The sequence below is a fragment of the Ciconia boyciana genome, chromosome 4, assembly GCF_034638445.1.
Source record: "Ciconia boyciana chromosome 4, ASM3463844v1, whole genome shotgun sequence".
Taxonomy (NCBI): domain Eukaryota; kingdom Metazoa; phylum Chordata; class Aves; order Ciconiiformes; family Ciconiidae; genus Ciconia; species Ciconia boyciana.
Window position 1 is genome coordinate 75371197 of NC_132937.1, and position 15454 is coordinate 75386650.

The 15454-nt window shown below is 37.8% G+C and overlaps 1 protein-coding gene across 1 annotated transcript in view; it reads right to left on the minus strand.

The window, feature by feature from the left end:
- Positions 1-526: 526 nt before the first annotated feature.
- The window catches only part of ST8SIA4 (ST8 alpha-N-acetyl-neuraminide alpha-2,8-sialyltransferase 4), a 66744-nt gene continuing 51816 nt past the window's right edge, over positions 527-15454 (minus strand). Inside the window, exon 5 of the mRNA XM_072860158.1 lies at positions 527-6269. Within this exon, the coding sequence (XP_072716259.1) occupies positions 5987-6269 (283 nt within the window). The 3' untranslated portion in view covers positions 527-5986. The remainder of the gene's footprint in view (positions 6270-15454) is intronic.

Here is a 15454-nt window from a genome sequence, read left to right on the forward strand (position 1 = left end):
AATAATTTAGGTTGGAAAAGACCTTTAAGATCATCAAGTCCAACTGTTAACCTAGCACTGCCAAGCCCACCACTAAACCATGTCCCTAAGTACCACATCTACACGTCTTTTAAATACCTCCAGGGGTGGTGACTCAACTACTTCCCTGGGCAGTCTGTTCCAATGCTTGACAACCCTTTCAGTGAAGAAGTTTTTCCTAATATCCAATCTAAACTTCCCCTGGCACAACTTGAGGCCATTTCCTCTCGTCCTATCACTTGTTACTTGGGAAAAGAGACCAACACCCACCTTGCTACAGCCTCCTTTCAGGTAGATGTAGAGAGTCACTAAGACCCCCCCCCCTTGCTCCAGTAGCCAACACCACAGGCCAGGGGTGCCCACACCCCCGGTCTGACTCCAGCAGCTGGCAGCCAGTCCTCTCACAATGGTACCCCAACAGCTGGCACTGAGTCCTTGCAGCACTCACACGCACAGGATAGAGAGTGAGATTACACAGAGAGGTAGTTAAGAAAAGATTTAATGGGGAGCTAGGACAGACTGCGGCAATCAGGCACAGGGCTCAGCCAGACAAGCATACTGACCAGCCACGGTTTACACGCGACCGGCCCCTTTTCTGTCTATTCCTCTTTTCTTCCTCCCCTGCACGCTGCCCCATCAGTTTGCACAGTCCTACTGTCTCCCCTCCAACATCCCAGACCCTCAGGTCTGCATCCTTATCAGTTGCAAAGTCCTGTTTGCCTGCAGTTTCTTGATAGCTGTTCAGTTAGTGTGACTGATGAGGCTGGCTTCTTGTCTTTGTCTCCATTATGATGTGCCTGTCAGGTTTGTGTCTCCATATACTTTACTGCTTCCCCTTTTTCCTTAGTATTCCATTTGACAAGGTCCTTGACCAGATGATCTTACTGGAATAAACATTCCTACGCTCTCACATACCCTTACCAGTGAGTGTGACTGATCAGTTTTGGTTCTCATCACTGCCTCCCTCATAATTTGTTGGTCAGGTTTGTGTCTCTCTGTGTTCTTGTTTATGGCTTCCTCCTTTTCTCAATATCCCCTTTTGTGTTGAGAAAGTCCTTCACCAGACACCTTAAAGGAGCAGACACTCTCCTTCCACATATCCTTACAATTAGGACATAATTGAAAAATATTCTCACAACTGTGTTACAAAGGAATATGGAACAGAATATAGCAGAAAAAATGAAAAAAAAAATCTTCTTTATTTTACAGATACACAAATAAAAAACAATCCCCATAGCTGTACTTGAAATAATATTAACAGTGTCAAACATGACAATCCTGATAGAATACATATCAATACTTTAAACCACAGAAATTGTATTACATATGCTCAGTAGCAATAGTACTGTGCAGGAATGAAACTCTCTGTAAACGCTCTTTCTTTATTTTATCTACATTTAGAACAATTGTGCTTTTCCCTACACAAAGTAACAGTGCTCTTAAAAATAAATAATGTGCAATTTCAGAGTTATATCCTGAAATGTGCTAATCTAGATCCCCATCTAAATCCTGGACATGTCTCTCCCAGGAAAATCACTGTAAAGAGTGCTCAGCACTTTGCTAGATCAAACACTACAAAAAGCTACTGAACCCACACCTGTTTTTCTTCAAATTGAAGTCAGTTAGAGAAAAGGTGCTGACCTCAAGTACATGTTGATTATATTGTTTAACAAAAGAATGGTACAGTCCTTGTTATACATCAGATCATGTAAAACAGCCAAGGTTTGAAAGGTTCAGTAGATCTCATATCTGGAGAGTGGCTCAGAACTGTGGGAGTGAGAACTGTCCCAAAGCTGACACCTTAACAATCAAATATATTTATCTATTATTTTTATGAAATATGAAAGACTCTCTGCCACAGAAACTTTAACATGTACATTAATAAACAATTTACAATAAATTTATCTGAATGAAATCAAGTTGTTCAATGTAAGGCTGCCATCAGATTTGGAAAAATATACACTCTCTGCCATCTTGATGTAGCTCCCAGTTCTTATTTTTAACATACATTTAGGAACCATAGCTGGCAATTGGTATGAAGGATGTAAGGATAAATTTGAGGAACACTCAACTGATGGACATTCCTCAGTTGTTTCTCACCAAGGCAGGTATCATTACAATATTAGGCATGCTTCTTCTTTTTATTCTATCTATCTACTTTGTATCAGTTGTACTGCTGGATGATAAAAGTGGTAATTATAATAAAACCTGTTTATCTGATCTGTGCTGTAGGCAGCACATGAGGTGTGAATGTATATAAACAGATATCATGCAAGGCAGCTATGGAGGCTTGAGCTGTTGACTGCTGCCCAGTGAAGGACCACAAGGTGAAATTTATTCCACTGTAAAGTGCCTGTACAGCAGCTAAGCCTTTGGGGCTATGCCCCAGGTCACCTATAGGGATAAACAGTCACACAGTAGAAGTAACCTGTTTTTTTCATTCATGACCTGGGGTGCCTCAATAGAAATGCACAAAGAGTCCCAGGGCAATACAGAGCCAGGAGGTATAGGGGAAAGGTAAGAAAGGTTGTCTGCAATGAGTTCGCTGCTACAGCTTCCCAGCAGTGAGAGGGCTAACAACCAAGGCCACATAACCTAAGAGGAAAAGCTCTGGGCATGTCCCACCTCAGGTCACCCTAAAGTAACCAGTAACTGGTGGTCACAAACCACCTCAAAACAGACAATCTGCAGCACAACAAACCACACACATGGGCACAGATCTTATACAAGAGCAATAGAGTAAAATGACTCCTAGTTCTTGTGAAAACCTGCATGGTCAAAGACGACAACTGCTACTTGCCCAGAGGATGGTTTGAAACCTACCACTCACTACATTACACTTCAGCTCAGGATAAAGCTGAAGCAGGTGAGACAGGAGACGGGTTAGGGAGGAGTCCTATGCTTTTGGTAGGGAGACGCACCTGGGTGCCAGTTTCAGAGAAGAGTACTATGAGAAGGATGAATGTGGATGACAGTAGAGAGCCATGAAACCATGGCTCATGGTGCCAGAAGTATGCAGTATTGAAGGTGGAAAGCCTGCAGGAGATGAGGTTAAGGCCCAGTTTTGAGAAGGTATGGGCAAACTCTTTTGTCTTGGAAGTAGGTGCTACTGTCATGTCTTGTGCCAAACCAAGTTGGAGAAACCTTGCCCTGTATCATCTTGTTCTATCAGATTCAGTGATAGGGTAAAAATTGGGACTCCATGGCTTGTGTACTGAAGTTAACTTCACTCACAGAGAATCAAATGTGAAGCTTACAAAACAGGCTCAGGCCAAATTCTTCTTCACCTGCTGACTTCCAAAAACAAACTTTCTCATCTGTCTTCCTACTTACATCTCATTGTTTTCATTTATTCAATTACACAAGTAATTTTTTTTTAATTACCATAGGAATTAGAGTGTTTCTGTCTACTTTTCTCTCAGAGAAATAATCAATTGGTGTATTAAAACCTTCCCTGAGGTGAAAAAAAATCACCTGTCAGTTAATATTTTAGTCTACTTGAATTCCCTTTTTGTTGATGGCCTGACACTAGAGAGAACAAGAGAAGACATTCCCAGAAGAAAAGATAAAGCTAAACAGATGCTTCTCTGAGCTTCAGTGAGACTGGCACCTGTGAATTCTTTATCTAAATAGAAATTCTCTCAATGTATATGAAATATGTTTTAAAAGATCAACAGCAGCAAAACCCTAACAGAAAGAACAGGAATATGCCCACCTTTCATCAAGGAAATAACATTGTCTTAAACTGCAAGTTTACACAGTGTACAAATAGCACCCTCTGGCTTATCAACAACATTCCAGTCTGTACTGCTGTTTAGTTTCTCGTGATGCCTTGGTTTCAGTGGTGATCACGTTAGGACAATGTCCCACACCCTAGCATATAGCCAAAGTAAACTGTCCTGGGTAGGAGAGACTGGTGAATAAGGAAAGATGCTACTGTGTCTTACATATAGGAGAATGACTTTATATTTCCCATCAACTTTTGGCAAAACTGTCTGCAAGGCAGAGATTTAGCTACTAAATTTGCATAATCACAGACCTCTAGTCATGCATGATGAAATACATGTGAACTTAAGAGGAAAAATGGGTAATAAATGGCACTTTTAGCTAGTAGATATTTGTGAGTATTGTGCTACATATAAATTGCTCAAGCTAGTTCAAAATTAAATAGATACACTGAATATCATATTTGGAGATGAGGACCCAACGTAGAGCTGAAAACATGACAAGAAAATACCCATACATTGTATCTGCATGCCTCCTCTTTAGCCTAGCCGGACATGAAAATGGTGAAACCATGGTGTCCTTGATTTGCCTGCTCCATTAGCGGTAAAACATACCATGTGCAGACAGGTTTTGTATCTTAGTATATGCTGTACTGACACTCCACCCTGTCCTACCCTCCTGTAATGTCTTGTTCTCTTTTTTTAAAGATGAGAATGAAAGAATTCTTGCTTTCATCGATAAACAAGACCAATGCTCAGAAAAATCACTGTGAGATTTTTCTGAGCGCACAGCTCTGTGTTACTCTGAATCACAGAATCGTATAGGTTGGAAAAGACCTTTAAATCATCAAGTCCAACCGTAAACCTAACACTACCAAGACCACCACTATACCATGTCCCTAAGCAAATTACATGTCCCTTCAGTCAATCACACATCAGAACATCAAGCTGATAGAAAAGAGGTATATTACAGAGATATAATCCAACACTATTAGAAATTTAAGTTTTAAAAGAACCGTTTGATCTACAGTTCTTTTATTTTCCATTTAATTGGCTAGGTCTTTTTTTTTCTTTAGATGTGTTCCAAAGTCACCTGAGTTCCTTTAGACTCTGTGTCTTACTTTCAACCAGGAATAAAAATTTTTTATATATATATATATTTGAATGTATGAAATAATTTCTTTACTCCTGCAGATTTTTCTGAAGAATGTAATTCTATATGCAAAGTCACTAAAGAAGCTTTGCTTTGAGATGCTTAATTCAAAAATTTAAGTAACATAAAGAATATGTTCCCTTCAGCAGTAAAGAAACATCATACTAAATCTACACCATTTATTCAAGGAAAGGAAAAAAAGTATATAAGACTAATCTTTGGTACCAAAAATAAGGGCACCTTCTCGTATGTCTTCAAATCTGAACACAACAGAAAAACTTCTCTTTAAAAATGGATCAAAATGACCTCTGAGTGGTTCCATGTAGTGGGTATTGACAGCGGTAGCTAGAAAAACAATTGGGATGTTAAGGGTTGTGTGACAGGAGGATACAACACAACAAGAATTGATAAAATATTTGATGTTTCCCTCCACCCTCCCACCCTTATGATTTTTTTTCCTAAGACAATCCTGTAAGATATATACTTTTAATTATTCATAACATCCTCAAAATCCTTTAAGGGCTCCAATACTAAAAAGCAACAAAACCCAAGCAACAGCAATAAGAAAAACAGCAACAAAAGCTGAGGTTATAATACAAGATCAGAAACAGTCCTCTGACTGAAGGCATTTACTGATTTGTTTGATCTTATGGACTTCACTTTCTCTACTTGATTCCATCACTATATCTTCTGCCAAAGCCTGGTTTATTTGCTCAAGAAAATATTCCACCCACTGGGGATTTCTTCTGTGGGCTGTCTGACCACAGTGGCAAGTCAGCAGTAAGCAGGCTATATTTTTCTTCTTTAATTCATGATGAATGTGCCACTGGATCCTGTAAACACTACTGATTATACATTCAAGCTTGGTTCTTAGTGAAAGTGGCACTTACTTGAACCCTTGCAGTCAAGATAGCTTAGTTATATAGCACTTTACAGGTATAATAGCTGGTTATGTACTTCTGATAAAATTCCTTTTTCCAATGGCTTAGTGGGTATTGAAACATATCCTCACTGGGATCCCATTGCCATTCTACAACATCTTTATGATGAAGTGTGTATTCTGTACTTCTTATTGTACTTTACATGTGCTTTATTGCTGTACGCATTTCCCTGTTGTTAATTTAAGTGCTCCTCTGTTATGTAATACATACAACGTTTTAAACTCTAATGGCATCCTATGAGGACTAGCATTAGAGAAGTACCGATACTTCAGATCATCATAATAATGATACTTGACTGGTTTTCCATGTAAATCCTTTGGGAATGGCCAAAATCCATATAGGTGAATTTCATCACAAAATCTGGTGGCAAGTGTATACATGAGGAGACCAGTGCTGGGTCGTTTAATGTGGACCTTGTTTGTCAGCCAGTAGCTGCAAAGAAAGAAAAAGTACATTAAGAAACTTTCATACAACTTCATGTGAATAAATCCTGTATACTTATTTTATCTATTATGCATTCATTTTACACTATAAAAACCCAAAAGTTTCCTTCTTCTCTCTAAACTGAGATCATAAATGATGACACTGTTTTGGCACACCTTTATTCTACCTAGAAGAAAAGAGAGATCTTATTTAACACAGTGCTGAAGAAAAGCTGGCCAACTAAGGTTCTTAGTTCAGACTTTAACCCTAACAAGAAGTTACAATGCCTGCAAATGCTAGAAAACTGCAGTTAACCTCCTCAGCCAGATCAGGGAACAGTCTCTTGCTATAAACTTTGACCTCTTGCAGTATCCAATTCACTTCATCAAGTCAGCCCTACACTGAATATTTGATTGGCCTAGTGATTACTTCACAGTTTGCTTGTCTAAATAGAAAGGAAATGGAAATAATAAACATAACATGTTAAGTGTAACTTTCAGAAGTAAACAGAAGTGAAGCTTTAATTACTTTGCTTGTGAGTAAGTATGTAAAGCTCCCTGTTTACTAACAGCCATCTCCAGAAAAGCAGAATCTTACACTAATAATTTTTAAAAGGTTTTGTTTTGTACTCAACAGTACACAGATCTGACTGAAGCTATGCAAAGTTTTCCTGAGCCAGTAACAACGTGTCCGGTTGTAGGTTCAGAAGCTGCAGAGTGTTTTCAAAGAGGCAAATGGTGGGTAGGTGCAGAAGGAACATGGGAACTGAACTGGATTCTAGCACGTAGCTCACATTGGTACCTTCAAAATCTGCCACCAACATTGTTTTACAACCCCAAACTTTAAAAATAAAACTTCATTAAAATAGTGCCAGCCTATTACTGCTAAAACGCTTCTCCCAAGCCTGATTCAATGTAAAGCTTGTTAGTACTTTATGAAATAAGAAAGGGTATTTAGAAACTTAAACGGGATCATTCTGCTGGTTCAGATAAACAGCAGCCACGCACACAGGTCAAACTGTAGGAACAAGTGGCCGCAAGTGAGGGACATAAACAAGTTGTTACAGAGTGTTACCACACAAACCTGAATCATTGCATTGTATCTCTACATTCTTGTTTGTTGTAGTCTGTGAATTGTTTCTACCATAGCCTAGACAGGGGGTCAAGGGAGATAAGCCTCATCAGACCAGAGTTAGCCTTGTGCTGGGTTGGAACTGAGTATACAACCAGATTGCTTTAAAGGCATTTAGTGGTGTAGCAGGAGGAACATCCCACCCACCACTATGAGACAGGATAGCAAAAATATGTCTTTAATCAAAGCTTAAAGTGTCTTAAAAGCATCAGATGCTGTGCAGCATTAAAAGTAACCATCCCATTGAAACTGGCCTTTTCAGTTTCACTCTTTGCCAAAACCATAGGGCCTAAAGGCTGATGTCCTTGAATCACAGATACATATGCATGTGAAAGATAATTTTTTTTTGCATTGTACTCAGTTTCTTTTTTGAAAGCTGAAGGACTCTGAAAGCAGAAAGCAGTTCTAGGCTAAGTGATTGCTCTTCCAAAGCCAAGAGAGGGAATTACTCAGAATTTTGTTTGGCTGTAAAAAACAGGATGGTAAAAAGCATATTTAAGAAGCAAATGCAATGGGTAGTGCTTACATGTACAAATTACAAATGTATTGCATATAATTTTTTCATTTTTTTCATAAACCTGAGTTTTCAGACAGAGGTTTCTAAGATAAGATGCTAAGTAGTTTGCTTCCTACTCTGAGAAACTGCAACATTTTAAAACAAGACAAGCCAAAGGAGACACTCCAATTCTAGAAATTTTTTTAAAATGTTTGCTTATAGAAAAGTTATTGAAGAAACAAATCTGACCACTTTTGGCACTTCATATCACAGATACAGCAAAAAAGATTAAAAGATAAAAATTATTTATTTTTTGTAGAAACTGGTATTTGTCTCTTCAAATGTTGGTACCCCCTGTAATCACATGCAGTCAGCCATCTACATGAGTGTCTCTAGCCAAACAGCAATCAAACCTGATGCATCTGGTACTACACAGCACAATTGCTATCATCCCAGCTGAATTTCACCCTTCCAGGAATAGGATGATCATGGCAGAGAATGAAATTAATAGTAAAAAGGTGGATCTAAATATTTGAAAAGGACACTTCATCTTCTTACTTAAGATTTTCTGTACAGGAATAAGTATGTAACGAAGGAATAAGATGTAATACAGAGCCTCTCAATTTTAGAATATAAAAGCAAATCTTTTCTTCTGCTTGTCATTTTCAGGTATCATACAAAAGGGAAGTTTAAATGGTTTCTCTTAAAAATGAAAAAGATATCAAAACTCTGCACTCAGAACATGGTACTTGCTGTACTTACTATCAAAATTTTGCAACTTGGGATCAATTGTACTTCAGATGAAACAACACAAGTAATGCAATGAATGAAACAGTTACAGGGCATTCAGTGCTCCATGCTGAAGCTTCCTGCAGATCATTTGATCTCTGCAAATCCCTGGCTCCCAAACTCTGCTTGAATTGATAAAATTGGTTGTGTGGTGCTAAAGTAGTCTTCGTGATTTTGGTCCTGAAATATATGTGTTGTCTTCTTAGTCACTCAAGTTGCTACTCTAATATGAAACTTGGTTAAGGCTGATTTTTAGAGACTGATTGATGTTGTAAATGCTTTAAGCAATGAGCATTTTTGCATCTGCTTTCAGTTTATGGAGTTTTGTTGTAAGTTTAGTTTTAAGCCTAATCTGGGATGCACTCATTTTCTGTTTAACTAAGATTACAATGTCAGGGAAGCAACTTACCACAGATCCAAAAGAGAATCTCTTGTGTCTCATAACTAATCTCTAGATCTTCACCCATGACCAATTCCTGATTTTCAGGCTGGACAGAGAAATAACCTTAATTGGCAAAGGAATAGGTGCATCTTGCCATATTAGAAAATGGAGTCTGCTATTTAAGCATCACTATTAAGCCCAGAAGTGGAAGGCTGCAGCCACACAGTGCACCACTACAGTACTCCAGTCACTTGTTCTCTTGATAGCCATGATAAAACAACTGCTTTGTGGGGCCATACTGTAAAGCAGACTACTGAATTTATCAAAATGTGCCAACATGTAAACACACTTAATTTCTACAACATTGATAACTTGAAGTTGAGTAGCTTGAATTCAAACAGATCTCACTTCAAATTACTTTTAATTACATGGCTGACAGTAACTTAGTAAAGACATTGGCAATATATCATGACTCTCAGCTTAATACTCAGAACTTAAAAGCAAACCTCCAGTGGTAAGTGAAAAACACAGCACCACTAAACACAAAAAAACCCCATGCAAGATTAGAGAGTATGTTGAACTATCTGAAATGAAAGGAAGGCCATGCAAGAATAGAGAGTATGTTGAACTATCTGAAATTAAAGGAAGGCCAGTTCAGTACTTAATTAATTTAGACAGGTTCATGTATTTGACTTTTATAAAATTACACTTAATAGTTACCAGGATTGCAACAGGTAACTATAAATAGCACAATACACCATAAGATTAAAGGACACCATGCTGATAGCAGGGGACTGCTAAAACTCTCTCTTCCATTAAAAGAAGGTATGCTCAAGCAGGTACTGGCTGTCTAGGTCCTTCTGCTCATACTCCTTTCTTCTAATATTATCCTGCCTGTTTTCACCTCAGCAACTCATCCCAAATCCAAGCATCTTTGCCTCCAAAACCTTTTCACCTGCCTCAGAGATATTACGTAGTAAGTCATGGCCACACACCTGTAGACCTTCTCTTTCATCCAGTCCCATATGGATCTCTTTTCTACAATCCTTTCTTTTTAGTGGGCATACACATTTCAAAGAAATTTCACGTAATTTTAAAATTTGAACAGTGATCTCCTGCATGTTTCACTGTATGTTACATATAAAAGTGAAAATAATCAAAGACATCTTTCAGTATTTCTGTTAAGACTGGAGATAAGTATTGTCAATAATGGATTTGTGCCAGCATTATTTTAATACTTTCTGATGCTTTAGGCATAAAGAAAATATTTTTTTCCTTTCTTTTTAATGCTATTATCTTACTGAAACCTAGTTCTTACATGTAGTTCCACACCATGAATAAAAGACTTGCATGTTTTAATATTCTGTATGTACAAATGTAATTTTTGGCAAAGAATCTTCTTTATCTTTACTAAGATAATAATAAAAACTAGGGTAAAGGAGAAAGACTTATTTGTTAGATAAAATAATTTTATTTTAAATTGGTATATAAAACATGGCTATAAAAACGAAACATCTCAGTAATGACTTTTACCAGAATCACAGGATCATTCAGGTTGGAAGGGATGTCAGTAGACCTCTAGTCCAACCTCTTTCTCAAAGTAAGGTCCCTCAGCCACTGCTGACAGGGCCTGCGCTCCAGCTCAACCACCTCTGTAGCCCCCAGCTCAACTTCCTTCAGCTAGCCAATATCTTTCCTGTATTAGGGGGGCCCAAAACAGGGCACAGTGCTCCAGATGTGGTCTAACAAGTGCTGAGTAGAGGGGGGCAATCACTTTCCTCACTTGACCAGCTATGCTCCTGTCCATACAGCACCAGATGTTTTTGGCCCTTTGCTGCCAGGGAGCACTGATGGCTTGTGCTCTTCTTGCTGCCTGCCAGGCAGCAAGATGCCCAGGTTCCTTCCAGCAGACCTGATCCCAGACACTCAGTCAGCCCCCAGCCTGTACTGCTGCAAGGGTTACCCCTTCGCAGGTATGGGACTTCACATTTGTCCCTGCTGAATTTCATAAGGCTCATGTTGGCCTATGCGTCCAGCCCAATCATCTGGCTAGACTTTGACCCATCTAGTTATCAAGTCATCCAGACCACAATATCCTAACCTGGATGCAAGAATATTGTGGGAGACAGTGCCAAAAGCCTTGCCACCACTGAGGTATATGACATCCAGTGCTCTCCCCTCATACACAAAGTATAGGATGTTTATAAAATGCTCAGTTATTTTACCAGCTAAACTTAGTAATAAGTGCTAAACTTAGTAATAAGTAACAGTAATAACTGTGTCTTCGTGAAGGAAGTCTCTTTTAAAAAGGTCTTATCTTTGTCAGGTAAAATCATGTTATTTTCTTTTTCACAGGGACAACAAACAATAAATTCTAATTGCTACTGTTAGAAATGAAAAGATTTTGACATTTTCTTGTGGAAGCTTATTTTTGTACTACCATAAGCAATCTAAAAACATGACTTTGTAGTAAAATATCACAGTTTCCCACTATCTAGGAGAAAAACTGATTTGAAAACTATAATCAGTAGCCATCAGTAGTTCTCCACCAATAGAAAGGTGCACATATCATGGGTGGAAAGTAGAGGATAAGACTGAAAATACAAAATAAGCCTGACAGATTTGAGAAAAAAAAAAGATACAATTTAACAAACAGGAAATGTAAGTTATGCAGAGAATTGCCTGTGGAGGCTGGCAAAAACTCTTAAGGTGGTACTTCTTCAGATGTGCATGTGGAGGTTAGAACTGGTCATAAACTGCATACAAGTCAACAGGACAAACTACAGATACCTTCATTGTAACATGTTTGTAATCTGAGATATTTACATGCCAATTCTTGCCATCCCAGGAGCTGCAAGAAGGCCTTCTGCTTCAAGTAAAGAAACAGAAATCAGAAAACTCTGCTCTGCCAGGAACCTCCAGTCCCGCACTTGCTGTACCTCCATCAGAATCAATGGGATTACATTGGAAAGTAAGAATTTAAGAATTTGTTTCTGTTGATGTCAACAAACTCTCAGTCTACTTGAGCTTTGAACTTCTAAATACACTTTTATATTTATAAATATACATTTGAGTATACTTCCTTTTTTTTTTTTAACATTTTACCATGTCTTTCAATCCCCACCAACATTCATCTTTTCTTAACCACAGCTGACCTCAAACTATTTAACTCAACCTTGCATGAAAGAAATCTGAAATAAAGTGAAACCAAATGAAAAACAGAGTGTGAGCAAAATATAATATACAGCATTCCTTCTTTGATCAGGAGTAACCTTCTGGCAAAATGATTGCCCCCAATCACTGGTACAACACTTCAATAGTTGTAACCAATTCTTCACCACTGGGCTCTGAAACAGTTACAATGCAGTACAAGTTACAAATCAGGTGCACTGTATATTGGTTTTAAGCCTTGTGTCAGCAGTAAATTGATATGATTTGTAGTAACCTGGAAAAACAAATGGAACCATGAAGGAAAGGAGTATGACTGGAAAAACTCCTTCCACAGCTGAAAACTGTAAGAAGAGCAATTAAATGTAAAAGTCTGCCCTGATGAATAAGAGATACATCAATTTTTTACATGCATAATCACTGTTAAAAGATTGCTTTGACACTTACAGTCTTAGTGTTTACAGAACCTCAATATTTTGGCCTTTAAAAATACTGACCCTGTTTCTGCCAGATCAAAATTATCACCTATGGTTTAACCTACAGTCAAAACCACCGGACTTTCACCTGTATCTAGCAAGATACCTTTACATTTATAAAAATTGAATGTACTACTATTAGCATGATTGCAGAAGAAATGTTAATTGAATAGCCTGTTGCTACCAGACAATGACTTCTTGCAGCTATTGACAAAAATTAAATTCAAGTAAACACATAAAAACATAGACATCTGTTTTAAAAATAGTTAATGTTAGAATGATCTTCTGACAAGACTGTATTACAATGACTAATATATGCAACAACTGATGCTGATCATAATTACATTAAATGGATACTGGGGAATTCAAATGACAATTGTTTACTCTGCTACTGTGGAATAGATGACTTCTAAGTAGATTAAAACATGAGATGTGCTTTCCCAAGGCTGTACTCAAAATGATATATGTTGTCTCAGACAAGGAAAACCTGATATAATGGGCTACATTCAAATATCAGATAATTTGGCATATTTAACATTTTTATTTGCCATATCTGCAAATTCTATAGGATTTCTAAGTATAAATAAGATCAGACTCTGGTTGTGTAATTTCAATGGATTTTTAACTCCCTTCTCTGGACAGGACTGAATCTGAGGAAACATATGTTATAACCCTGAATCACTCTGAAAGATTATCTACTAAGCTCTAGTCATTGAGTGGCAAGCTGATCTCCAAGTAAACCCACTCATACACACTAGCCTGTCACTGAAATTCTGTTCCTTCTACAGCCATCACATGGAGATAATATTTTTTAAAAGAGCTTTCTGAGAAATCTTATATGGTATTTGAAAAGTTAAAATATTAGCATTAATAAGAAGTAAGGCAGGGAAAAAAGATTGTGAGAAAGAAGACAAAACATTTCAGAGTTACTCAAGAGTGTCTGTGTCAGTGGGAGAAGCTAGAGGATGTATATTGTCTTGATTACACTCTCAAAAAATACTGTAGAACAGGACAAGACACAGAAAAAAGCAACACAGGTTATCAGAAGAATAAAGTGACTTCTGTACAAGGACAGAGTAAACAGAGTAGCTTGAAAAAGAGACAACTAAGTGGGGATACGGCAGAAAGCTCCCAAATTATGTAGTGTGTAAAGAAGGCAAATGGGGATTTAATTACTACTTTAACATAAGCACTGTAACATAAAAACTGTGCAGTCAGTAGAGTTATTCAGTGTTACATCTAAAATAAACAGATGCAAGTACTTTTTCATACAACACGCCATTGAACAGTGGAATCCATTGCAACATGATGTTTTGGATGACAACGGCCAACTGACTAAAAAGATATAAATTGTTAAAGTTTACAAACACAGCAGTGCAGATGAAGCCCCTTCTCAAGGGTTTGCTAAGCTGCTGGCCATGGGAGCATGTATCACAGGGTAAACACTTGACATTTCCTCTAACTTTTCTTCTAAGCTTCTGTGTTGGCACCTAGCACCAGTACAGTCACTTTATATTCTCGGACCCAGCATCTGCTTTCTCTAAAAGGTGTTAACTAAAATAACTTCCTCAAGCTCAGAAAGAATAAAGCCTTTGCTAGTGTTTTCATGTCTTCAGTGGGATTAATCACATCAATGACATGACCAACCCTTCAACTGACCTTCTCAATTTATGTGAATGTATTAATTAAAAATGTGTTATTCACCCTTTTCCTACTGAGATATGCCACGGGCAGGAGGCTGCACAAGGAATCTAGAGTGTGAAAGAATTAAAGTGTGAACAATAACTTTGTTGTTATTGAGAGTGTGACAGCCAGCATGGAAAAACTGCTGAGTGTTTGCGTAAAATCTACTTTACAGTTTTTAATGTACAATATTTTGAAATAGCATAAACAAAATCCACTTCAATAAAAGCAGTAATGCACTTTATGAAGAGCTGAAACATTCCCCAAAATTGTCATTTGCTTTTTAGTAAACTTAATTCACTACATTAATGTTAAGGGTTGTTTTTTGTTTGGGATTTTTTTCCTTTACCCCTTCAATTCTTGCTTATAAAGCAGATTTCAAGGACCAGTCAAGAGTTTGGATTCTGCCTGGCAATCTTCCTTAGAAAGAGAAAGAAAAGACCAGTGATATCAATGGTGAACACAGTCATGTTACATACCTTGCATTGCCACAGCTAAATGAGAGTATGGCCAGAAGGCTGCCATTCAGTGTTAGCACCACTGCAGAGAATTTTAACCACTGTCAGCATAGTCTTTACTGGCTATGGCAAAATAATTAAGAATATATTAAAGCTCAATTTTACCTGTCTTAAAATAAAATGGTTCAGCTTCCCTGGTGTAGCAGACTATTCTGCTTTGCACCATTGCTCTAGCATGATCTGCTCCCAAAGCAGCTTTAATCAACTTTTGGAAAATCACCTCAATAGGAAAAGGATTTGCCAAGGATAGAGAATTATCAAAATACAGCATAACACTGCCCTTCTGTTGCCAGTGAATTAAGAAACACTTGCTGAAGTTAAGAGCAGTTAAGCCTATGAACTCTTTTCTCATACATAAAAAGATTTTGGTGCAACAACTGGAATCCTTCGCAACCATAAGCCACATGCCCTATAAAATATTTGGAAGGACTGGGCAGTAAGGCCTATATATGAAGGAGAAAGCCTTCAGGACTAATTAACAGGATATGTTTAAGACTGGGAACATGTCTCAATTTCTGTCCCACTTCTGCAATATTTCCAAGCTACTAGAA